General features: G+C 41.5%; 1 protein-coding gene across 1 annotated transcript in view; it reads left to right on the top strand.

Moving 5' to 3' along the window:
* The window catches only part of SHTN1 (shootin 1), a gene marked incomplete at both ends in the record, with an annotated part of 62737 nt that extends 43424 nt beyond the window's left edge, over positions 1-19313 (top strand). Inside the window, 7 exons of the mRNA XM_080348092.1 lie at positions 549-654; positions 2546-2628; positions 6325-6434; positions 7088-7141; positions 9873-9993; positions 10572-10755; positions 19103-19313. Coding sequence (XP_080204218.1) covers positions 549-654; positions 2546-2628; positions 6325-6434; positions 7088-7141; positions 9873-9993; positions 10572-10755; positions 19103-19313 — 869 coding nt within the window. The remainder of the gene's footprint in view (positions 1-548; positions 655-2545; positions 2629-6324; positions 6435-7087; positions 7142-9872; positions 9994-10571; positions 10756-19102) is intronic.
* Positions 19314-20379: the final 1066 nt, after the last annotated feature.

Below are 20379 nucleotides of genomic sequence, written 5' to 3'. Positions count from 1 at the left end.
CCAGAGTAGGAGACTCCACAACCCCCCTGGGCAGCCTGGGCCAGGCTCTGTCACCCTCACTGAGAATAAGTTTCTTCTCAAATTTAAGTGGAACCTTTTGTGTTCCAGTTTGAACCCATTACCCCTTGTCCTACCATTGATTGTCACTGAGAAGAACCTGGCTCCATCCTCCTGATACTCACCCTTTATATATTTGTAAACATTAATGAGGTCACCTCTCAGTCTCCTCCAAGCTAAAGAGCCCCAGCTCCCTCAGCCTTTCCTCATAAGGGAGATGCTCCACTCCATCTTGGTGGCTGCGCTGGACTCTCTCCAGCAGTTCCCTGTCCTTCTGGAACTGAAGGGCCCAGAACTGAACACAATATTCCAGGTGCGGTCTCACCAGGGCAGAGTAGAGGGGCAGGAGAACCTCTCTCGACCTACTGACCACCCCCCTTCTAATACACCCCAGGATTAGTAGCTTTTTTGCTTAAACCATCAGAGTTGCTTTTTAGAGCAGATGTGAGAAACCAAGAACTCACTCGAGTTTGTTTATTGCTTTCATGCAGTTGATGAACTTCAAAAGCGAGTACAGCAATCGGAAAATCCGCCACCGCCTCCACCACCGCCGCCCCCTCCTCCGCTGCCTCCTCCCCCTCCGCCCAACCCCATACGGTAAGAGCTTGAATCAAGGGTCACAGCGTTAATGCTTTGCTGAAGCAGAATACATTACATGAGCAGGAAGAGTGTCTTTAAAGAATAAAAAATAGGCTTTCTCCATCTGTCTTGGGCTCCTTACCAGCAGGACACATTCCCTGTCCCACCTGCCAACAGACCAGCACCTTGACCGATTTTGCACAGTGTCTGCCTTGCCAAACCTAATGAATTGTTTAGACTGTGGTTTTGGGGGAGGGGGGATACCTGTCTCCTCTAAATATAGGAGATTATTTTTTTCTTTTCACCTGGTAGCTGTAATTATAGACTTGTGAAGTGCTTGTCTGAATCTACTGGTAAGAAAACCCCTTTGAAGCAAAGGATATGTTGGATTACGCTGTGTTGCTTCCTGTCGGATGCTGGTGATGAAAGTGCAGACTCCATTGAGTTCCCACAATTGCTTTCAAAAGTTAAAAAGAAAAAAAATAAAAGAAGAAAAACAAATGGACAGACAAAACAAACAAAAACCCAAAGTGAAACAAACAAATGTCCAACAACAAAAAACAAACCAACCAACCAACCAAAAAAAACCAAACGCACACACACACACACAAAAACAACCAAAAGCCCCACAAAACCAACCAAAACCCCCACAAAAACAGCAACAAAACACCACAGAAAATCATCACCCCATCATCAAGCAGTTTTGGGTCAAATTGTCAAAATTAAGCCTGATTTTTGCAGAGGACCGTAAGAGAGCCTGGCCAATACATGATGTGTCAGTCACTAGACCCAAATTAATTAACTAAGCCCCAAGATGTGCTTAATGAATTTTAGGAACTCTGCTAATCTTCATGTGGGCTGCTTGGTTTTAAGAGTAAATGGACTTTGATGACACTTTCTAACCTTCTGTAATAGCAATGACATACAGGAGTCTTGTTAACTACAGTGTTAAATACATGAATAGAGATGATTACTAGGGAGAATTCATCTCTTTGTGCATCTTGCTTTGTTTTTAGAAATCCAATCTAAACATTTTCTGAACAATTATGTTTGGCCTTTTGTTAACTCATTTGCCTTGTTCGCTTCACTCTCACTAATGTGCAGCATGAATTAAGCATGTGGGGGGGGTGTTGTGGGGTTTTGTTTTGCATATATTTGCACCCTTTATTATTTGGAGTAGCTACCGTTATTCATTTTAAGCCCTGTAGTAGCTAAATCAGAGTATTTCCTTCAGGCACTGTGAAGTTTATGTGCATAGAGGTGGCTTGAGGGCCAAGGCACAGGATGCTGCTTGTTTCTGGGACAGAGTTTTGGCTCTTTATATCAGGAAGGTCACTGCTCCATAAGGAGCAACGTTCAGTAGGGAGCGACGGGCTCCACTGACACATCAGATGTGCACAGGAGCTTATACTTGGGCTTCAAGATGAATAATTTCCTTCCCTGAGTTTTTACATTTTGACTATAGTGAGGGGATAATTATTTGACACTGTAAGAAGATTACAAACTTAGAGTTGGTGGGGAGATACTGATCACCATATTTAAGTGTCCTCTGGAGAATAATACTTCACTTCAATATCTACAGCTCTTCCTTCTTTTTATTATGCCGGAGCAGCTTCAATTTGTCATGTGTCACAATGAGACGCTGTCTTTTAATATTCAAATCTGGAGTGTTTTGATTTGTGCCTAATGTCTGTTAAAAAGAAATAAATTTTGCTGGTGCATTTTGATGGGAGGCATTGTGGGGGGTAATTCAGCACATACATCTGCATTCAAGAACTGTTAAATGAGTCTTTTGTAAGTAGCTGTGTAATCAGTTATAAACAAGCTGTTTGTGTGTCGTGTTTGAGTGCATTCTAACGGTGTGTAATACAGGACAGAATGACAATCTGCAGTTTCATTTTCCCCAAAGGTCTCTGATGTCGATGATTCGCAAGAGATCTCACTCCAACACCAATGTGAGCAAGAAGGAGAAACCTCCTCAGCAGGAGTCAGGTACGGCTCACCCTGCCTTGAGTCGTGGGGATTATTCACTGGGTGCTGCAGGTACAGCTGGTGAAGGTGAACTGTGGGGACAGGTAGTGATGCAAATGCTTAGAATCGTCAACGTTGACTGCTGCTCCCAGTGTCTACATTTGTCTACATTTCAGCCCAGAAACGTGATTGTGGCCTGGATATGTGTGCTCTGAGGTAGGAAGAGTTCTCTGGCACTGTAGCTTTGGTACTCCTGTGAGAAGTGGCTGAGGACTTTGGGCTTGTTTAGTTTGGAGAGAAAGAGCCTGAGGGGTTATCTCATGTCTCTCTACAGCTCTTTGAGGGAAGGGGGATGTGGAGAGGGAGGTGCTGAGCTCTTCTGCCTGGGATCCAGTGGGATCCATGTGGGAATGGGTCAAAGCCCTGTCAGGGGAGGTTTGGACTGGACATGAGGAAGTATTTCTTTACCAAGCGGGTGTTCAAACACTGAAACAGGCTTCCTGGAGAGGTGTTTGATGCCCCAAGCTTCTCAAGGTTTAAGGGGCATTTGGACAATGCTCTTAACAATGTGCTTTAACTTTTGGTCAGCTCTGAAGTGGTCAGGCTGTTGGACTAGATTATTATAGGTCCTTTCCAGCTGAAATAGTCCATTCTGTTCTACTGCAAGCTTCCTTGAGATCCCAAGCACATCTGTGAATCCCTCATACCCATCTGTCTCCACACCTGAACTGATCAGCATCCAATTTACATTTTCCAGATGGATTTTAGTATGGACAATCTTTGAGGCTGCAGATCAAAAACCTGAAGGGAAGAACTAGTACTTGCTGTAACTGAAGAGAAGTTCTAATCTTTCTACTTCTGGCTCTGATGCTTATCAGATGTGTCACTGAGCTGATATATTCTCCCACATCAGCGAATTAAATTATCTTTCTTTTTTTCCCTTGGGGAGAGGGTGGTTGTGTTTCAGGCTCACAGAGGGACCTGACAAGGTAAACATATGGCTGGGTATGGTGATGTGTTGGGTGAGATGGATGGGGAGAACAGGATGGTTTAGTTTGTGCCCCACGCTGTTACACTGACTCCATGCAGCTTGTTGAGCTGCACCCTGGCAATTTGGTACCACCTATAGTAGGTGCATTGTAGCAATGTCGAGAGGCTCAACCTACACCTCTAAACTGGAGATACTACAGCACGTAGCTACAGCTGTGGTATGTCCAGGACTTCGCACTTCCGCAGGTTAACTGGAACAAGCAGAAGAACAAACCCAACGAGCATTAAGTGGAGAGCAGATTATATACAAGATAATACAGGGAAGTTTCCAACTTCCAAATGGCTTCTTGTTTGTGATTTCTTCTGCCTTGAGCCTCTCCACAGAGCTAGTTTGTTAAATGCTTCATTTTTCATCCCCCAATTCATATCTTATGAAATTACCACTCAGAGTTGACCGTAATGCTAATCCTTTAATAATATGGGAAACCTGAAACAAAACAAATCTTGCACTAAGGTGGCTCTGCATGCAAAGTAACAGCTGAAATTGCGTTTTATTGTTGTTAATGGAAGCTGGAAACTTAGTAGGTTGAGAACAGGAGTTAAATACAGATTTACAAATGATCGTGAGAGCCTGAAGACTCAGAGCTAGTTAGACGAGCATTGCTGGTTAAATAGCCAAGGTTTTTCTTGCTGTTTCTCGCTTCCTTTAGAACCAGCAGGAGTTTGTAGTGAATTGCTTAACTCATTTGCTGCCACTTAAACAAAGAAGGGGCCTGCAGAAGGGAACCTGACTAAAATTATAGGTATGGAATATAACTGTTAAAGAAAAAAATCACTGTTAGCAGACTGTAATGGTATGTAAGCATGGCTGGATTGTTGCATGGGACCAACAGGCAGAAAGTGGGGGAAAGGAAGGATTACACCCCCCATTTCTCAGAGGAATAGAGGAATGGGGTGACTTGGGCAGATCCCTGAGGAAATCCTTGGGAAATGGTTACCAGTCTGAGAGAAATAAGGTTCTTGGGCTGGGTAAAATAATGAGAGAAGTGACCTTGTACCAAGCTCTCTGATGAAGAGTCAATCTTATCTTTTGGTAAAAGTTCAGTTATGTTGCCTTCATTTATCAAGTTTCCTTACCTTGAAGTGTCCTAGATGTTTTGATTACACCTTTTTGTTGAGACTGTTATAAACAGTGATTGCAGGAAATACTATGAAATTCACTGTAAGTTCTTTACACCCCATTCTTTCATTATTTATTAGCAAACTTTAACAGTTCTGACCTTTCTTCAATCACATACAAAGTGCTTCTTCTCTTAATAGTTGAGCTGTTCTTAAAATAAAAATAAAAAAGGAGGAAAGTTCTGTCTTGATCTAGTTATTATATCCAACTTGAGGCTTGTTTTGACCCTTGCTAAGGACCTAGAATGAGTGGTTTCTATCCCATACCACCAATTAAGCTTTTATATTTGAAACAGCCTGTTTGTGAAATTAAAGCCTGACATTAAATCGGCTTACAATACAGAAACTGCATTTCTGTGAATCATCAATAGTACCCTGACAAGTGAGAGAGTGAAAGTCTATTTAAAATTCCTGTTATATAAGGTACAGCACTGCAGCTTTGAATAGGGTCAACCATATTTCTCCATTTCTCCATTGCTTTAAGTACTCTTTTTTTTTTTCCCTTTTCGGTATGGCATGTTAAGTGTCTTTCGTTACATTACCCATAACACTGATAAGTTAACAGGTATTGTTTTGGTTCATCACACATCTTCCCGTTTCATCTGAATATTTTGCAGTCCTGATACTTAATCTCTTGAAAAAGCAATTGTTTCCTTTCATGGTATGAAAGTTTTGCCCTTTAACTTGGTGCAATGTTCTTAAAAGTATGTTTGTAGTTTGGTCTGAGATGTCGGTGTATCATTCCAGTGAGGTTCTTAAGCCCACGTGAAACACAAGGCACGTTTAGTAGCCCTGTAATGGGCATTAACAACTAGTCCTGGCTCAATGAAGCTGTGGAAATTTCTGCGAAGCCACAGTTAAGAGATAAGAGTGGAAGTGGGGCCATGTTCTTCAGTCCTTTCCAAACAGTTGTAGGAGCTTTGTGTTTTTCAGGATCTGGGCCCTGCTTCTGTCTAAACTTCTGCAGGTGCTGCTGTTTGGCATCTGCGAAGTCCCTGCTGGATCCTCAGTGGGTGTAGGTTGGCGTTTGATCCTTGAAGAGCTTGTGACAGTTTGGCTGATAGCAAAGATCACTAATAGTGCTGTACCCAGAAACTAGAATTCCTGATAAATAGAGATGAGATTTCTGGTTTCTGCTACCATACAGGTGAATGCAGTATAAGGTAAAGTGCTTCTGTGTGGGGCGGAAAATTAAGGGTAAGATAGTGGTGCTGCAAGAAAACCCTGTGAACAGCCCACTTGTGGGGAGAAAAATCAGTCTATATATGCTTATAATTTATGTTTTTTAATAAAACTGAGGAAAAACGTCGATTTGGATAGTATGTGGGCAATACGCATCACACATACAGGCAGGAAGACCTACTGCAGGGAGTATAGCTAAGTATATTGTATATATCAATGCTGTTTCATTATTAAAACTAATTTATGATTATGGTAACTGGCTATATGTTGCAAGCAAGCTGTTTAGGAGGCCGTTTAACATGTCTTTGTACTGTTTCTCTGTAGTTCATGTCTGGAATGTGATATGCTCTTTGATTTTTGGAACAGGTGAAGAAGTTACAGATCTGAAGAGACAAGCTGTTGAAGAAATGATGGACAGAATTAAAAAGGGAGTTCATCTGAGACCAGTCAACCAGTCAAGCAGACCTAAAACAAAGGTTTGGAATAGATAACAGAGCAATAATACTAGCTAAGTACAGTAATTTAGACTGAAATCAGGCTTTCTGTAAATCACTCAAAAGAATACATTTGCTTCACCTCATTTGCTTGATTCCAAGTAAAATGAATTAGAGCAGCATATATCTGAAAAATAAGAAGTGAAGCTAACAGTAAGTAAACAGCAGCCCAGTTTCTTTGACACAGAAAGGAACTGAAAGCAAACATCTTGTAAGCAAACAACTACTGGGGAACTAAAAGCACAGAGGGAGTAACTGAATTGGGTAAAGGGAATGGTCAAGAAGCAGACTGTATTTAGCAGTATTTCTTCCTTTTGTGCAACACATAGCACTAGTACATGAATGTGGCTGCTGTAAAATATAGCTTACAGTCTTCACAAAAGCGTAATCATTCTTTAGGTACAAGCTGGGATTCACAATGTTACAAGCTCAGGCTCTCCCCTTCATCTTCCCTTCATCTGTCTAAGAAAATAGTTTGAACGTTAACCACGTGCCCGTGAGAGGAGAGAGCAGAGGAACATAACACAACCACACACCTGTGCAGGAGACCCGTGTGTGACATCTGTCGTCAAGTACGAAGTCTGTCATAGTCCATTCCACCTTTTTTAACTTGCGTGTGTTTTATTTGTTTACAGCCAGAAACACCAAAGCCCTCTGAAAGTGCAATGAAAGAATTAAAAGGGATTCTGGTAAGAAAACTTGTAGTTTATATTTCAGTTATTTCTTCTCATTGAGCTGACAGGGTCTTCTGTGCAAACTAGCCGAGTATTTGAAAGTTCTGTGTTACTGTTTTGGTTTGAAGCTGTAGAGCAGTTCTGGAGTGAATCCCCCGATTCCACTTTTGACTTTGGTCCGGCTGAAAGATTGGTTTTAGTCTTGCTGACAGAATTTATTTTGGAGAAAACCAGCCTGTTAACTCTGCTCCAGAGTTGTGTGTTCCTGCCGCTAGGGGGGATGTTCTGGTCTGCACCTGCCAGGGATCCTTTGGAAACTTCCCAGGTACTCACAGTGAGGATGCTCAGGGAGGGAGAGGCAGCGGAATAAATCTAGTCCCAAGTGAAGCCCCTGAACCGCACATAGAGGAAACGTAGGGTTCTTGTCACCTGCTCTGAGCTCCTGCTCTCTCCTGAGTCACTGAATTTCTTGTTAGCAGAGACGTAGCCTGAATAGAGCAAGAGCTCTGCAGTCTGTCTGCATTTATATGTAGGAAAAAACCGATTCTGAATAGCTGTCCTATTGGGCATGTATTTGGTCCTGCTCAGAGCAGTGTGCTAAGTTTGCTGCTGTTCTGTCCTTTACTCCTACATCACATTGCTTATTTAACTTGCTGTTTCTTGTGGACAAGTGCTAAAATTGTATAAAATAGCCAGAAGGATAGTCTTGCTCCCTGACTTCTGTGACCCTGAAGCTTTTAAAGTGAAGTGCAACTTTGGCGCATCAGGTGACATTTTGGCTTTGTAAGGGGAAATGCGGTGAAATTCTGCCCATATTGAAGCAAAACACTTCACATCCACTCCACAGAAGGTAAGGCTGTATTTTAATCATCCATAATAGCACCTAAACAGCCTTTATAGAAATAACTTCAGTATTGTCTTGAGTGATGCAAGACAGAACATCAAGTGTAGCCACTGCGATGGTAAGAGACTGTGCTGTGATTTAAAATGAAGCATGCGGCACTGATGGCACATTAAACTTACCGTTCTCCAGTCATATGAAAGCAGGGGAAGAAGAGAAGAAATGATTTAGAGAGCCATCAGACCTTCATGCTGAGCTCTAATTAGAGAGGCAGATAATTAAATGTGTAGGTAAATAGAAAAGGAATAAAATACAACACAGAGATGGTGTTTTAAACGTAACTCCGTGAGTACAGGAATGGTTTGATACAGTGTGCTATTTGGACCAGTGAGGGTTGGACCCATTATCCTGCTGAAGGTCCTTTCATTTTCTAATAGCTGTTTTATTTCTTTGACACTGTATCACTGACATCAGGGGAGATTTGATTATGTACTTGAGGGGGAGCAGAAAGAAACCTCCAGTCACTGCACTTCTGTATCTCGCTTGTTACTCTTGAGCCTCTCAGGATATTTGTGGTGTAAGACAAACTGTGTAAAATCCAATGCCAGTCTATTCCTGAGACCAGTCATTAGGCACAGTCAGACAACAAACATGGGGGTGGGATGTGATGGAGTAAACATTTGTTGTTACTCTGTTAATTATGCATTTCATGTAGACCTCTATATAATTGGTACAAACAAAACACATTTATGTTCTGTAAATTGCAGAGTTTGAGTGACTCCGTTGCTCAAGTGGCTTTTGTACAGATCTGGAGCATACTACTCATTAATAATATACCTGCTCAGTTCAATTTCAAATACTTGCCAAAGAAATACTTTAACTTTTGGGCGGGGGTGAAGAATTAGTAGCTGAAAGTAATACAGCTTTTGCAACTTGGGATGCCGTTTCTTTTTGTCATTTGCTGGTTCCGTGTGGAAGTTATGTGCTTGTCAACAGAAGGTGTTAAGAACATGTTATTTATGCTCTGGATAGATGCCATAAGATACATTTTGAAATATTAAATAAATGGGATTCCTAAAGGTGGCAAAGATTCAGAGGGGGAATGAAATAGCACAAGGGTCCCAAATTTTCAGTTGCGTTATAAACATCCTTTAGGGAAGTTTTACAGTGAGGTGAGTGCTTATCTAGTAACTGACTTTTGTCGGTTGGGAAATGCATGCACTGTGCACTACGTACCTGTTAAAATGTGAGCAATTTGGGGAGGTTTTGATCAAAGCAGATTTTTTTTATTTCCTCAAGAAAAGTGCTCCTGGATCTACATCTTAGCTGATTCAAAATACTCACCTTGGCATAAGCCAGTAATAGAATTAGTTTCTATTTTGTATGTATGAAAAAATGTTTCAACTTGGTCTAATCCTGTGTGTAAGAGAAACCATGAAGCATCTGGGTATAGGCTCAGATAGTGACTCCTGCAGACATGTGTACACACTGGGATGCAGCAGCACAGGACCATGCTAAAATACAAAATAAGGATCTTTGGCTTTTTGCTAGTAGAGATTAATTATGGGCATGATAACGCTCTAGCAGTTTGTAAAGATCCTTTAAATATTAAGATGGAGGAAGTCGGCAGTTCCCTGCAAACATCAGAGTTTGTTCATTACTGATCCAGAGCATCTTGCTGAAGCCTGATATCAAACCTGTAAGGTGTAGGTGTGGTTAATCTGTACATCTGGAAATCCATGTAAGGGGGGCAGTGGTGAGCCAAGCCCCAGCTGCTTGCTGTTGTACTAATGGAAGAGCTTCTCACACTGATATAGAATTGCAGTTGTTTTTCTGCAACTTGAAAGTTTTTCAATTTGTGCATATGGGGTGTTTGGCAAGTCATAATATATCCTCTTACTGTAGGAAACACTGAACAAATCCACTAGTTCCCGAAGCTTGAAGTCCCTTGAAACAGACAGCAGTGAAACGGAGCTGGAACGAGTTCTGCGACGCCGGAAAGTCACCACAGACCAGGACAGTGGCAGTAAGTGGCTGGACTCCTTCATGGTCCTTGTCTTCTCCGTGCATTAAGTGGCTCTTGGAGCTTTACTTTCTCTTCCAGACTATTGCCATTTCAGCCATTATGGAGAACCCTGCTTACTTCTATAGTGACTCACTTTTATGTCACACATGTCGCTTTTCATCCTCATTTTTTCCAAGAGGTGCCTCTGTCAGGATTTTCTGCCCACGCAGCCATATAAACACACACTGCTCTGTCCTGCCTGCAGCTCAGACACTCTTAACTAGAGTTAATAGTCTGACCCTACTGTTAAAATACTCTTCAGAGGAATGATAACCAGAGAAATGAGGTTTAGGACTAATGTTTTGAATTAATCTTGTCTGCAGAGAAAGGGTGTGTAGTTTTTAAGCTATGCTTTACTATCAGCATCTGTAACAAACTGTCCATGTTCTGCCTGGTTAGAAACAGAGCCTATGCAAGTGTAAGTCTGTGCCATAGCTGATACAAACGTGGCTGGTTTTAATGTCACTCAATGGTTTTATCTTGAACTCTGTAGAGAGACAGTTCAGTGACAGAAGCATTCAATTGTCTTTGGGTTTTAGGTCCCACTGGATTCTTGGCCACATCAGAATCAAAATCTCTGCCTGTGCTGGGTTCGGGAGCCAGTGCCGCACAAACAGCACCGAACAAGAAAGACCTGGAGACAGAATTCACTTCCAAAGTACCCACCTCAGGTCCTGTCTCTAACCAGACTGAGGGTGTCACAGGCTCCAAGCCTACATTACAGTAAGTAGAATATGGATTTCTAGATAGATTTGAGTACAAGGTCTGGTTAGCTGGTGCATTTTGAAAGTGCTTTAACATCTATTTTGGTTAAAAGGATAAATGCACAGTCTGCAACTGTTTACCACTGACTCATGAGGTGATTGCAGTCTCACGTGGAAGTAGAAGTTGAATTATCCTTAATAAAGTTCTTTTCCTGTAGAATATTTGAGCATTCTAGGAAAAAAAAAGTTAATTTTCTCTGCTAAAAAAAATAGAACTCGAAAAGTTTTCAAGGAATAGTAATCTTGAGTTTTTTGCAATATCTGAAGACGGAAGATAGTTATGCACTTAACTCCTGATTTTTAAAATAGGTAGTTCTAGCAATTTAAGTCGTATTAGTCTGTGTGCAGGTGTGCGGGGCAGTTTCTGTTGAACCAAAATTGGGTGGTAATTATTACTGTTAAATGTTTGTTGGTTACAACTCTGAACTACCTTTAAATCCCAATATCAAGATTCTTCAAAAAAAAACCCACCCCAAAACCCCGGTTAGTGCTGCATTTGCACAGGCAGGTGGAGGAATCTTTTGTCTCAAGAGACTGAAGACCCAAGGTGCCAGTTCAGCATCAGAGAGTTAAACCTGCTTCAGGGTTATTTATTTCAGACAGATCCTACAGAGGATGGGTTTGTTTTATAACAATACCAATCTCCTTCTGAATTCAGGCTGTGCCCTTCCTTCAGTTCCCTTGCCAGGTGGTTTGTCAGTTTGTCACTTCAAGAAAAGGAAATAGATGAGACAAATGAGATCGACAGAATATTGTAATCATGTCTAATTAAACCTCTGAATTCCTGTTCTGTCAGTTGAAAAATACCACCAGTACCAATTCTAGCAAGGCTCCATTGCTTAGTTCAAAGGAGTAAGTCACGGCAAATGAGCTGGAAATTCAGTTCGCATTTATTTTTATGAACTAATATTTACTTCACTCTCCTGCAGGTACTTTTATCATTTATTTTAAATGGATAAAGAGCTCAATTTCATTTTTGCCCTACTGTTTTATTTAGTTCGCGCTGAGTTTTAAAAGCGGATTGTGTTTTGCAATCATATGTATTTCCCCCTTTTATTTGATTAAGCATCCTTAGAAGAAAGGTGATCTTCATTTTAATTTAATCAGAAAGATGAAGATTTGTTCAACAGTTAATTTGGCGTGAATAATGCCATTGGGTTTTCTTGAACTGCTACCCTGACAGAAAGGTGAGGTTGTTCCTGAAAAATACTGTGTTTGTAGTTTGTGGATTTCTACGATTTTGAACTGATAACCTTAATCAGAAAATACAGCAACTCTTTCCGCCTTTTGTCTACCTTTTATTCCACCAAACTAAGTGCAAATTGCATTTACAAGAAAGGAAATGAAATAATTGCAGGCCCCAAGGTCTCGCAGAATGCATGGTGAATTGACAGTGAAAAGGATCTTGTGTTGACAGTCACAGTTGTTATGTGTTGTAAAAGCATATGTGAAGCTCAATTTATTTCTCAGCTTGCCTATTCAGTGACATCCTAAAAGACACATTTCACTTTAATTTATCTGTTTAAAGCATTAAAACAAATGTGGTGGGCCAGACTCCTTAGTGCTGCAGGGCTTCTTTGTGCTGTCGCTGGTGTAAACCTGCTTAATTGGAAAGGCTCATCATTGAGGAGGGTTTTCCAGCAGCGAGAAGGTGCTGGGGCTCTCATACTCTGATGCCGCTGGGCTGGCAGGGAGGAGCAGAAATAACCTGGATGCTTCGCACCACGGTTAATTGCAATTACTATGTTTTTTTTCTTCTGAGCACTGTTTGCAGCAAAGGTTGGGAGAAGCAGCCTCCAGACTCCCAGGTGTGTGAGCGCTGTTTTGAAACACAGCTCACTCAAAGCAGATGTCAGAAAGAGGTTTATTTGTCTAATGTGCCTGACAACTTGGCTGTAGAATCAGACAGTTTTCTGGGCTTTCCCGAGTACATCTATACTAGCAGTTTAGTTTGGGTCAGCAGAACACTTCTGAAGCCAATCTCCCTACTGTCCCCCGTTTGATTTGTGTCCCGGAGTGGTCTCAGTGCATAAACTGGATCCCTGGATTCATTGGATGGGTGAAAATAAACCAGAAGATGTGATCCAGTCTTTCGTGCCTGGCCTAGGGGCCACATGAGAGCTGGTTCAGTGAGTAACCCCCCCGAAACATGTGTTACGAGGACACCAGTCTGAAGCACTGTCTGTTCCCCTCCTGTTGCAGCACACTTATTTCCTGAAGCCGCCCATGTTAACTAAACAAACAGCATGCTGCTTTGACCAGATACCCTAAATGACAAAGGCACACGAAAGAGTTATTGTGGCTCCTCTTCTCCTCATTCATACCTGAGGTAAAAGGATGCAGCTGTCTTATCATTTGCAATTCCTTGAAATCTGACAAAGGTGTGACCTACTCCAACTGTTTGCAGCAGCCAAGCAAACCTTTTGTAGCTCAGTAGAGGACTGAGTGTCTCATAATTACCAGGTGTCTCTTTTTTTCTTCACCTGGATTTTAATGTACAGCTTCCTATTTGAAACCTTAGGGATAGTTGTGCATGAAATATTTCTCTTCGCTGCACCATTTAGTAAGGCTTGAAATCTGAAGGAGGAGGTAGTACTTCCAGACATTTAAATGCAAACAGCCCTATTCATCATTCTTTACGTTGAGTAACAGTTGAGCACACCAGTTCTCATGGAGAAAGAAGGTTGGGACTTTGAAAAAGATGCAGGCTTGAAAATGTGTCTGTGAACAACAAGTCAGCTCATTGAGAAAAATCCTGGATCCTCCCTGCCCCCAAGTCAGGTTCAATCTCACCCAAATGCTAAGGGGGTGAGGAATGTCAGCGTTTGCTTGAAGTAGGTCTTGCAATATGGTTACTCTGTGCTTAAGTGTTCCTAAAGCCCTGGCCTCCAGCTGAATCAGCTCAGCCACTGGTGTGAGCTGCCAAAGGCAAAAAAAGGCTGTAATATCAACAAATACACGTTGATTCTGAAACTTCTCCTTGATGGTAGCTCAGACAAGTTAATTTCCAAGAAATATTAGGGCTTCAAACCACTAGGTGAGGTGTTATTTCAGTGCAGGGGGTTGTTAGAAGAAGGGTCTGAAGCCATTAAGCAGGTGATGCATAACGTGTGAAGTTTCACTGAGGTTGTGCTGAAGGCAATGACATAATACTGTGTGTCCTGTAGAGAAATAGAGGCTTTACCTCAGTATTCAGGTAACTTCCTCTGCAAATCTCTTCCCAAATGTTTAACCCAGCGTGAGCGTAATTCTGTGACAATTGCTTAGAAGAGGACAGGTGACAATTGAGTTCCATTGGGAGCGGGAGAGTTCCCGTGCCGCCCTGGGGGTGCAGACACAAAGGTGTTCCAGCACTTTGTAAACATTTTGTTTCTGGGCAGCAGAGTTCTCCCCTAACAGAGTGAACCACAGAGAGGGTTAGTCTTAATCTGATGATTTTATACAATTAAAGGATTTGTCCTTCTCCTGGCTGTAATCTTAGTACCCTTGAATCATCCACCAGCTCTGCGGGAAGCAGCTCAGCCTGAGCCAGAAAAAACTCTAAAGGTTTTCCAGTGCAGCTTGAACGTGGGTAATTTAGCCTGAACAACAAATGAAGAAAACAATGAGATGTTCCAGAAGTTTGAGGTCTCCTCAATATTAACTGTTTTAAAAATACTGTCACACATTTTTCTTAGACCGCGCTTTTTGTGCGCGCTCTCAGTGCAGGTGGGAGCTCTCCAAGATTCTTCATTTAAATTAATTTGCCAATCTCTGTGAGCATTTTTTAAAAAGCACATAAAGATGGGAAAAATTTCCATACTAAATGTTGTCTGCAGTTCCATTCTGCTCACTGCTCTCTCCATCACCTTTCTGCTCAGCAAGATTTGGCAGAGGCATTCCAGAAATGGAGAAGGTTTATTGCACTTTCTTCACAGACGCCTGGTGTTACAGATAGTGCTGGGACTATTATATCAGAGGAGGGAACCACCAGACTAATTCACTGGTGTTTGTGTTCCCTATCATTTCCTTTTGACAAATTCTGTAGTGTGATGGAATTTTTTGTTCGCTGAAGGTTTTCAAGATTTGAAATTGGTGTCTTTTTTACCGTTGTTCAGTAAAAAAATCGTTGTTACTCAGTTGTTGCCTTTGGTCCTGTCTCTTGTATTCCCCTACCTTGTTAAAAATTCGGAAATATTTAAGAAATGCATATATGGCTTTTATTCTCAGTAAAAGTCTTTGAGTGAGGATAAGATCATCTCATATGGGGATCTTGCAGTACAATGGGAATGCTGGGGTGGGCTGGGCGGTACTTAGGCAAAGGGCAAGCTCTAACTGAGACGCAGGCCTGGCTTTTAAGCATCATAAAGAAGCAACTGGTGGTGAGCAACTGTCAAATCAGCTTCATGCTTCAAATCTCACCTCTGGGGAGTAAGGAGTGGCACTGGGTGAGTTTTAGTTAGTTTTGATTTGGAAAGCAATTTTGCTTTGAAGGGTGATGACGGCTGTTTCAGCATCCTCAATGGGGCAGCTCGCTCAAAGACCATGTGTACTAATTCAGTGCCATGTTGGTGTCGGCTCTTGTAGCAGAAACGGCTTCGGTCCCACCAGCTCAGACTCCAGGCAGAGTATCCATGGGGACTCTCCCATGCCTACACTGTTTACTTACAAAACTAGTCTTTGTTGGAATAGATTTTTACCAGTATTTTCTAAATACCCTGTAAAAAAAATAGGTATTCATACAGTATTCCCCTCAACTGGTTTCCTTTAGCCTTCTGCTTTTTACGTATTGTTAGGAAATTGGATGGGACTTAATCCAATAAAATTTTCCGTGATATTTACATAAAATTCTGGTTTCTAATGGAAACACATTACAGTGATTTCATGAACAGAGCACTGAGCGAGGTTAAATAATACCAAGGTTATAATATTAACCAGAGGAAACAAAGAAAATCCAAGCCTCAATTGACAATCCGACCCTTAGTTTGTCCTTTTGTGCTCCTACTGTAAATTATTTACAAAGGGCACAGCAGTACTAGCTCACAGATGGCCCATCAGGCGTAACCCTTTATTTTTACACCTTCTGTAGCTTCTGTAACTAAATAAATGGAATATATTGCTTTTGGGACTGTTCTCTCACAAGCAGTACTCAGTACTGCATGGGACATTGCATATCCTGTACAATTAATCTAAAATATATATATCATCTAAATTTGAATTTCACAGTACGGATTTTATGTGTTCAGTCATAGAAACATATGCAGACTTAGGAACAATTATGCATGAATGAGTACAATAGGACTAAGTTGTCAGTTTCTGGCATAAATATATAGTTGGACAAATAACAAGAATACTGATAGAGACATTAACAATCTTAATGAACAAAGAGCTTTGCATAGAGCTAAATGCAAGTACTGTGGACAAAATTGTAATTGTTTAAAACTGTGGCTAACTACATCTGTACTAATTGCTTTTCCCAGTTTTATTTGTAGCAGCAAAACCCGCTTTTTGAAAGGGAGCACCAAAATTATGTTCATTCTTACACTGAAACTTTATTATGCCTGTATTCTGCTCTCGACAAACTAGGGAAAACGAGCTATGAATACCTGATAAATAGGGTTAATAATTTTTAACAATACCTCAGCTGTAACAGCAGCACTGTCAGGCTGGTGCTGCAACCGTGTAAAGGATTTGAAGAAGGGAATGTTCGTACAACAAAGTCTGAATAGTAATTCTTATTTTTATGCTTGAAACGCTGATTTAATCACTGGTTTTCTCCATTAAACTACTTTATATCGACATCTTTCATTTTTCTGTCCTTTGAAGGTGGTAAATATGATTGCCGTTTTATCCATTTTTGTTATAAATGAAACAGACTTCAGAGCGCTTGGCTGTGCATCAGTTGTTGGAATGCTGCCATACACTAATGCAGGCTCCCCACTGTGAGCCCAGTGAAGAATTATACTTTGATTCACCAGATTGTATTAAATAGTCCAGCTGTTGGGATTTGAAAGATAGTTACCTCCAAAGTGAAATAAAAATGAACTTGGCATTTATGGCTTTGACCATTTTTATAGTGTTGGGCAATCAGCTTTTCAGAGGTAGCACTTTTAAAAATAACCCTCTTCTGGTTACGCTGCTTTAAAAAGTTTAATTTGCTGTAACATTCAAAATACCCCACCTTGTATTTTCTGGAATGATTGGCAACTTTTGCATAAAATAAGCATTATTTTCCTTATGAAATCACTAGCTTCTGATGATAATCAAATGAGTCTGAAACTGTATCTATTAGCGCCAATTTCTGCATTAATTAACTTATGCCGAAGTTCTAATGTTAGAGACAATTCTTGTAATTAAAGCTTGAACATGGAATTTCATTCACTGTATCAAGTGCTTCAACAGCAAGCTGAGTAAATTCTTTCTGAAATGTGAAGTGCAACAACTGTTGTTTCTGTGATTATTTACTGGTTTTTAACCTGTACATTTCCTCGCTCCCCATCAGGTGGGAGCCAGTACAATCTCCGTCCCATCCTCTAATTGTTGAGTGGGGTGACCTCTTTTTTTTCTTATGTCAAAGACTGACAAAGACTGTCATAATAACGGGCAGTTCACAGCAGATGGATCCAGTAGCTGAATTTCTTTCTCTGGCCTCTAGTTGGTTCCACTTTTTCCTTTCAAGGATGTTATCTTAGCAGTATGGAAGGCTGGTCCTTATGAGTAAGCATGAAAAATGAGAAGAAAAATAAAATAGGCTCTGGACTAGCAGACGCAGTTGCTTAGAGCAGCTCTACAGTGAGGCTCCCCGGGAGCTGCGCACCCACTGGTGCATGTGGGACCTTCCTGCACAAAGGGGTTTTGCACGCACCCAATTTGGTGGTTGTAACTTTGTTGGTGTAGATGCCTATACTGTGTTCATACCATCATGTAAGCCCCTGCCTAAAGACAGGCTGAGCCTGTGGGAGCCCCTGGAGGAGGCGTAGGCTGCCCGTCTGCCCGTGCAGCAGCACTAATATGATGTAGGAAACACCCAGTCTGCGGCTTGTTCAGGTCGTGCTTTCCCAGCGTTGGCATCGGTCTCTGCTGGTGTGTTCTGGCTAATCTAAGGATTTGCTTGCACGTTTTCAACACTAGTACAAAGCTTTTGAATATAGACAAGTGCTTTTAGTGTTTATAGCGTGATGCCAGCCTCAAGAAATAACCCTGGTGTCTCTGACCTTTCCTTCCTCTCTCCCCACTCAGAGGGCTTTTTATCCGCAGGAATCCCTGCGCTGCCAGCAATCAGCCGTAACCCCGTCTCTGCAGTGCGGCACGTAGGTCTATTGCCCTCTGTATTTCAGCAAATCCAGTAGGTGATTTTTCAGGAATCATTTACCCTCGCTCCCAGTGAGACCACGAGCAGCCTGTTGGCTGGTTGCGCTGCCTCTGCCTCCCTGCTATATGGCAGAGGGTGGTTCAGTGAAAGCCTGGGACGGGACGTGGAGAAGCAGCCGTGTTTTCTCAGGGTGCTGGGCCACCTTATCTAGACGGTGCTTTTGCCAAGAAAGGTTGGACCAGATGATCCTTGTGGTCCCTTCCAACCTGGTGTGCCACGAGTTTATTCTCCTTTCAGGCTGTAGGGCTGTTACCTAACAGACAGCAGGGACTGGGAGTGTTTTCTCTGGGTGCAACTGCTCTGTTGGACATGAGGGAACCTAAATTTGGCTCAGAGATGAGAGAAAATAAGTTCTTAAGACTTTAAAGTGATTCTTTAATAGTCAAAGGATTTTTTTTTTTCAGTGCTTTTTAAGTTTGTTTTTCCTTGTAAATATCTTCCATGGCTGCCTTAACAAATATTCGGTAGAGGTAATGTGACCGTTGCATTTTGTGAACTATCGTCTCTGTGTAACAGCTGTAAATCTAGAAATCTGTTTGCTAGTTCAGTAGACTGAACTAGCTCAACTAGTTCAGTTGTGGTCGCAGAATCATACAACAGTTTGGGTTGGAAGGGACCTTAAAGACCATCTAGTCCAACCTCCCCCCATGGGCAGGGACACCTTGCACTAGACCAGGTTTATCAAAGCCCTGTCCAACCTGGCCTTGATCACTGCCAGGGATGGGGCATCCACAGCTTCTCTGGGCAGCCTGTTCCAGGGCCTCACCACCCTCACGGTGAAGAATTTCTTCCTTAGATCTGATCTAAACCTACCCTCTTTCAGCTTAAAGTCATTACCCCTTGTCCTATCATACATGCTACTAATAATATAAATCCCTTTTCTTTATATTTAGATTCTTTCTCCTAAATATGTGAACTGTTATCTGTTTTCATATATTTATTCTTTCTTCTCTAGATCAACTAGTCATACAGAATTGACAAGAAAAGCCTCTAGCAGCGAAAAAGAGACAGAATCCGTTGTAGTTTTAGATCCTGTTTCCACCAGCAGGGATCAGATGTCCGAAAACACGCTGATTCACAACAAAGTGCAAGAAGAAAAAATCAAGCCGCTGGGTAAAGAAACTAGTGCTGAGAAAATGAAAGAAGCAGACAGTTCTAACTGTTAATTGTTGTTCTGAAAGGCTGTAACTTTTAGGAATCATTATCTGGACATGTATATTGCTTAGGTGTGTTACTAGGGGCTACGGTCTGTACTCCAAACAGCTTTCAATAATAGAGATTGAGATGGTCTTTTGTATGCAGTTTTGTTACATGCATTAAAGTGTTAAATAACTATGTATCACTCAGTATCCCTTTGGCATTTTAATTTCGCAGGTATGGTTAATATTTTCTTAGATAATGTCAGTTACCTTTTCTTCAAAACGGTATTTGAAAAGACCTTTTAAATTATTATTTTGTTGAGAAGATGCCTTGTCAAAGTTCCATTCTAAAGCTTGCCAGAAGTCACTGGCGTCCCTCTTGAACTGGACAGGTTCAGGTTAGACCCTGTGAAACTGATTGCACACACATTAGCTTTAGTATGGGGGCTGTTATTAATAATTTAAAAAATCAGGTTTTAGACACGTTGCTTTAAAGATATTTTGATATCTACATAAACCAAGATCTTGTAGGTCTCCGTACTGCTGTATCCAAGCACACTCTTTTGAGGAACTTAAAAAGCACAAGCATTAACCCTTCTGTTCCGTTTGCCCCAGTGGACAGCTGGCCCAAAGGCTGAAAGGCAGAGGCGGTGCAGCGTGTCATCTCGGTCTCAAGGTAATGATAGCCAAAGTCAAAAGTTCGTGGGTTGAGGTTGGTGCTCTCATTTGGATTAAAAGCTTTTCAAAGGACAAGCTCTCTCCTGTTTTTTGTTTCAATGTTACAGAGCAAAGTTTGGAGCTGCTGCAAAAATATAAGTTACGGTAGACTCCTGGGAGTATGGAGTACATTTGGGATTCAGTCCGTCTAAGATTGCAAGTTATTTGGAGTCAACATTTTGAGAACTCCCAGCTGAAAGCTTGCAGCACTAACAAATAAGCCTTTGCCTGGAACCCAGTACACACTGGCGGCATTAATTTCTTTGAGAACACTTTTAGATGTTGCTATTTGATGACACAAATCCCAGTTTCCCTCAGCCCTTATTTCCTATCAAGATAGTGAGACAGGTATGTAATGGGTTTGCTCCACTGCCAA

Source organism: Nesoenas mayeri, assembly GCF_963082525.1.
Source record: "Nesoenas mayeri genome assembly, chromosome: 7".
NCBI lineage: Eukaryota > Metazoa > Chordata > Aves > Columbiformes > Columbidae > Nesoenas > Nesoenas mayeri.
The sequence above is the reverse complement of the archived record's forward strand: the minus strand, read 5'-3'. Positions and strand labels throughout refer to the sequence as shown.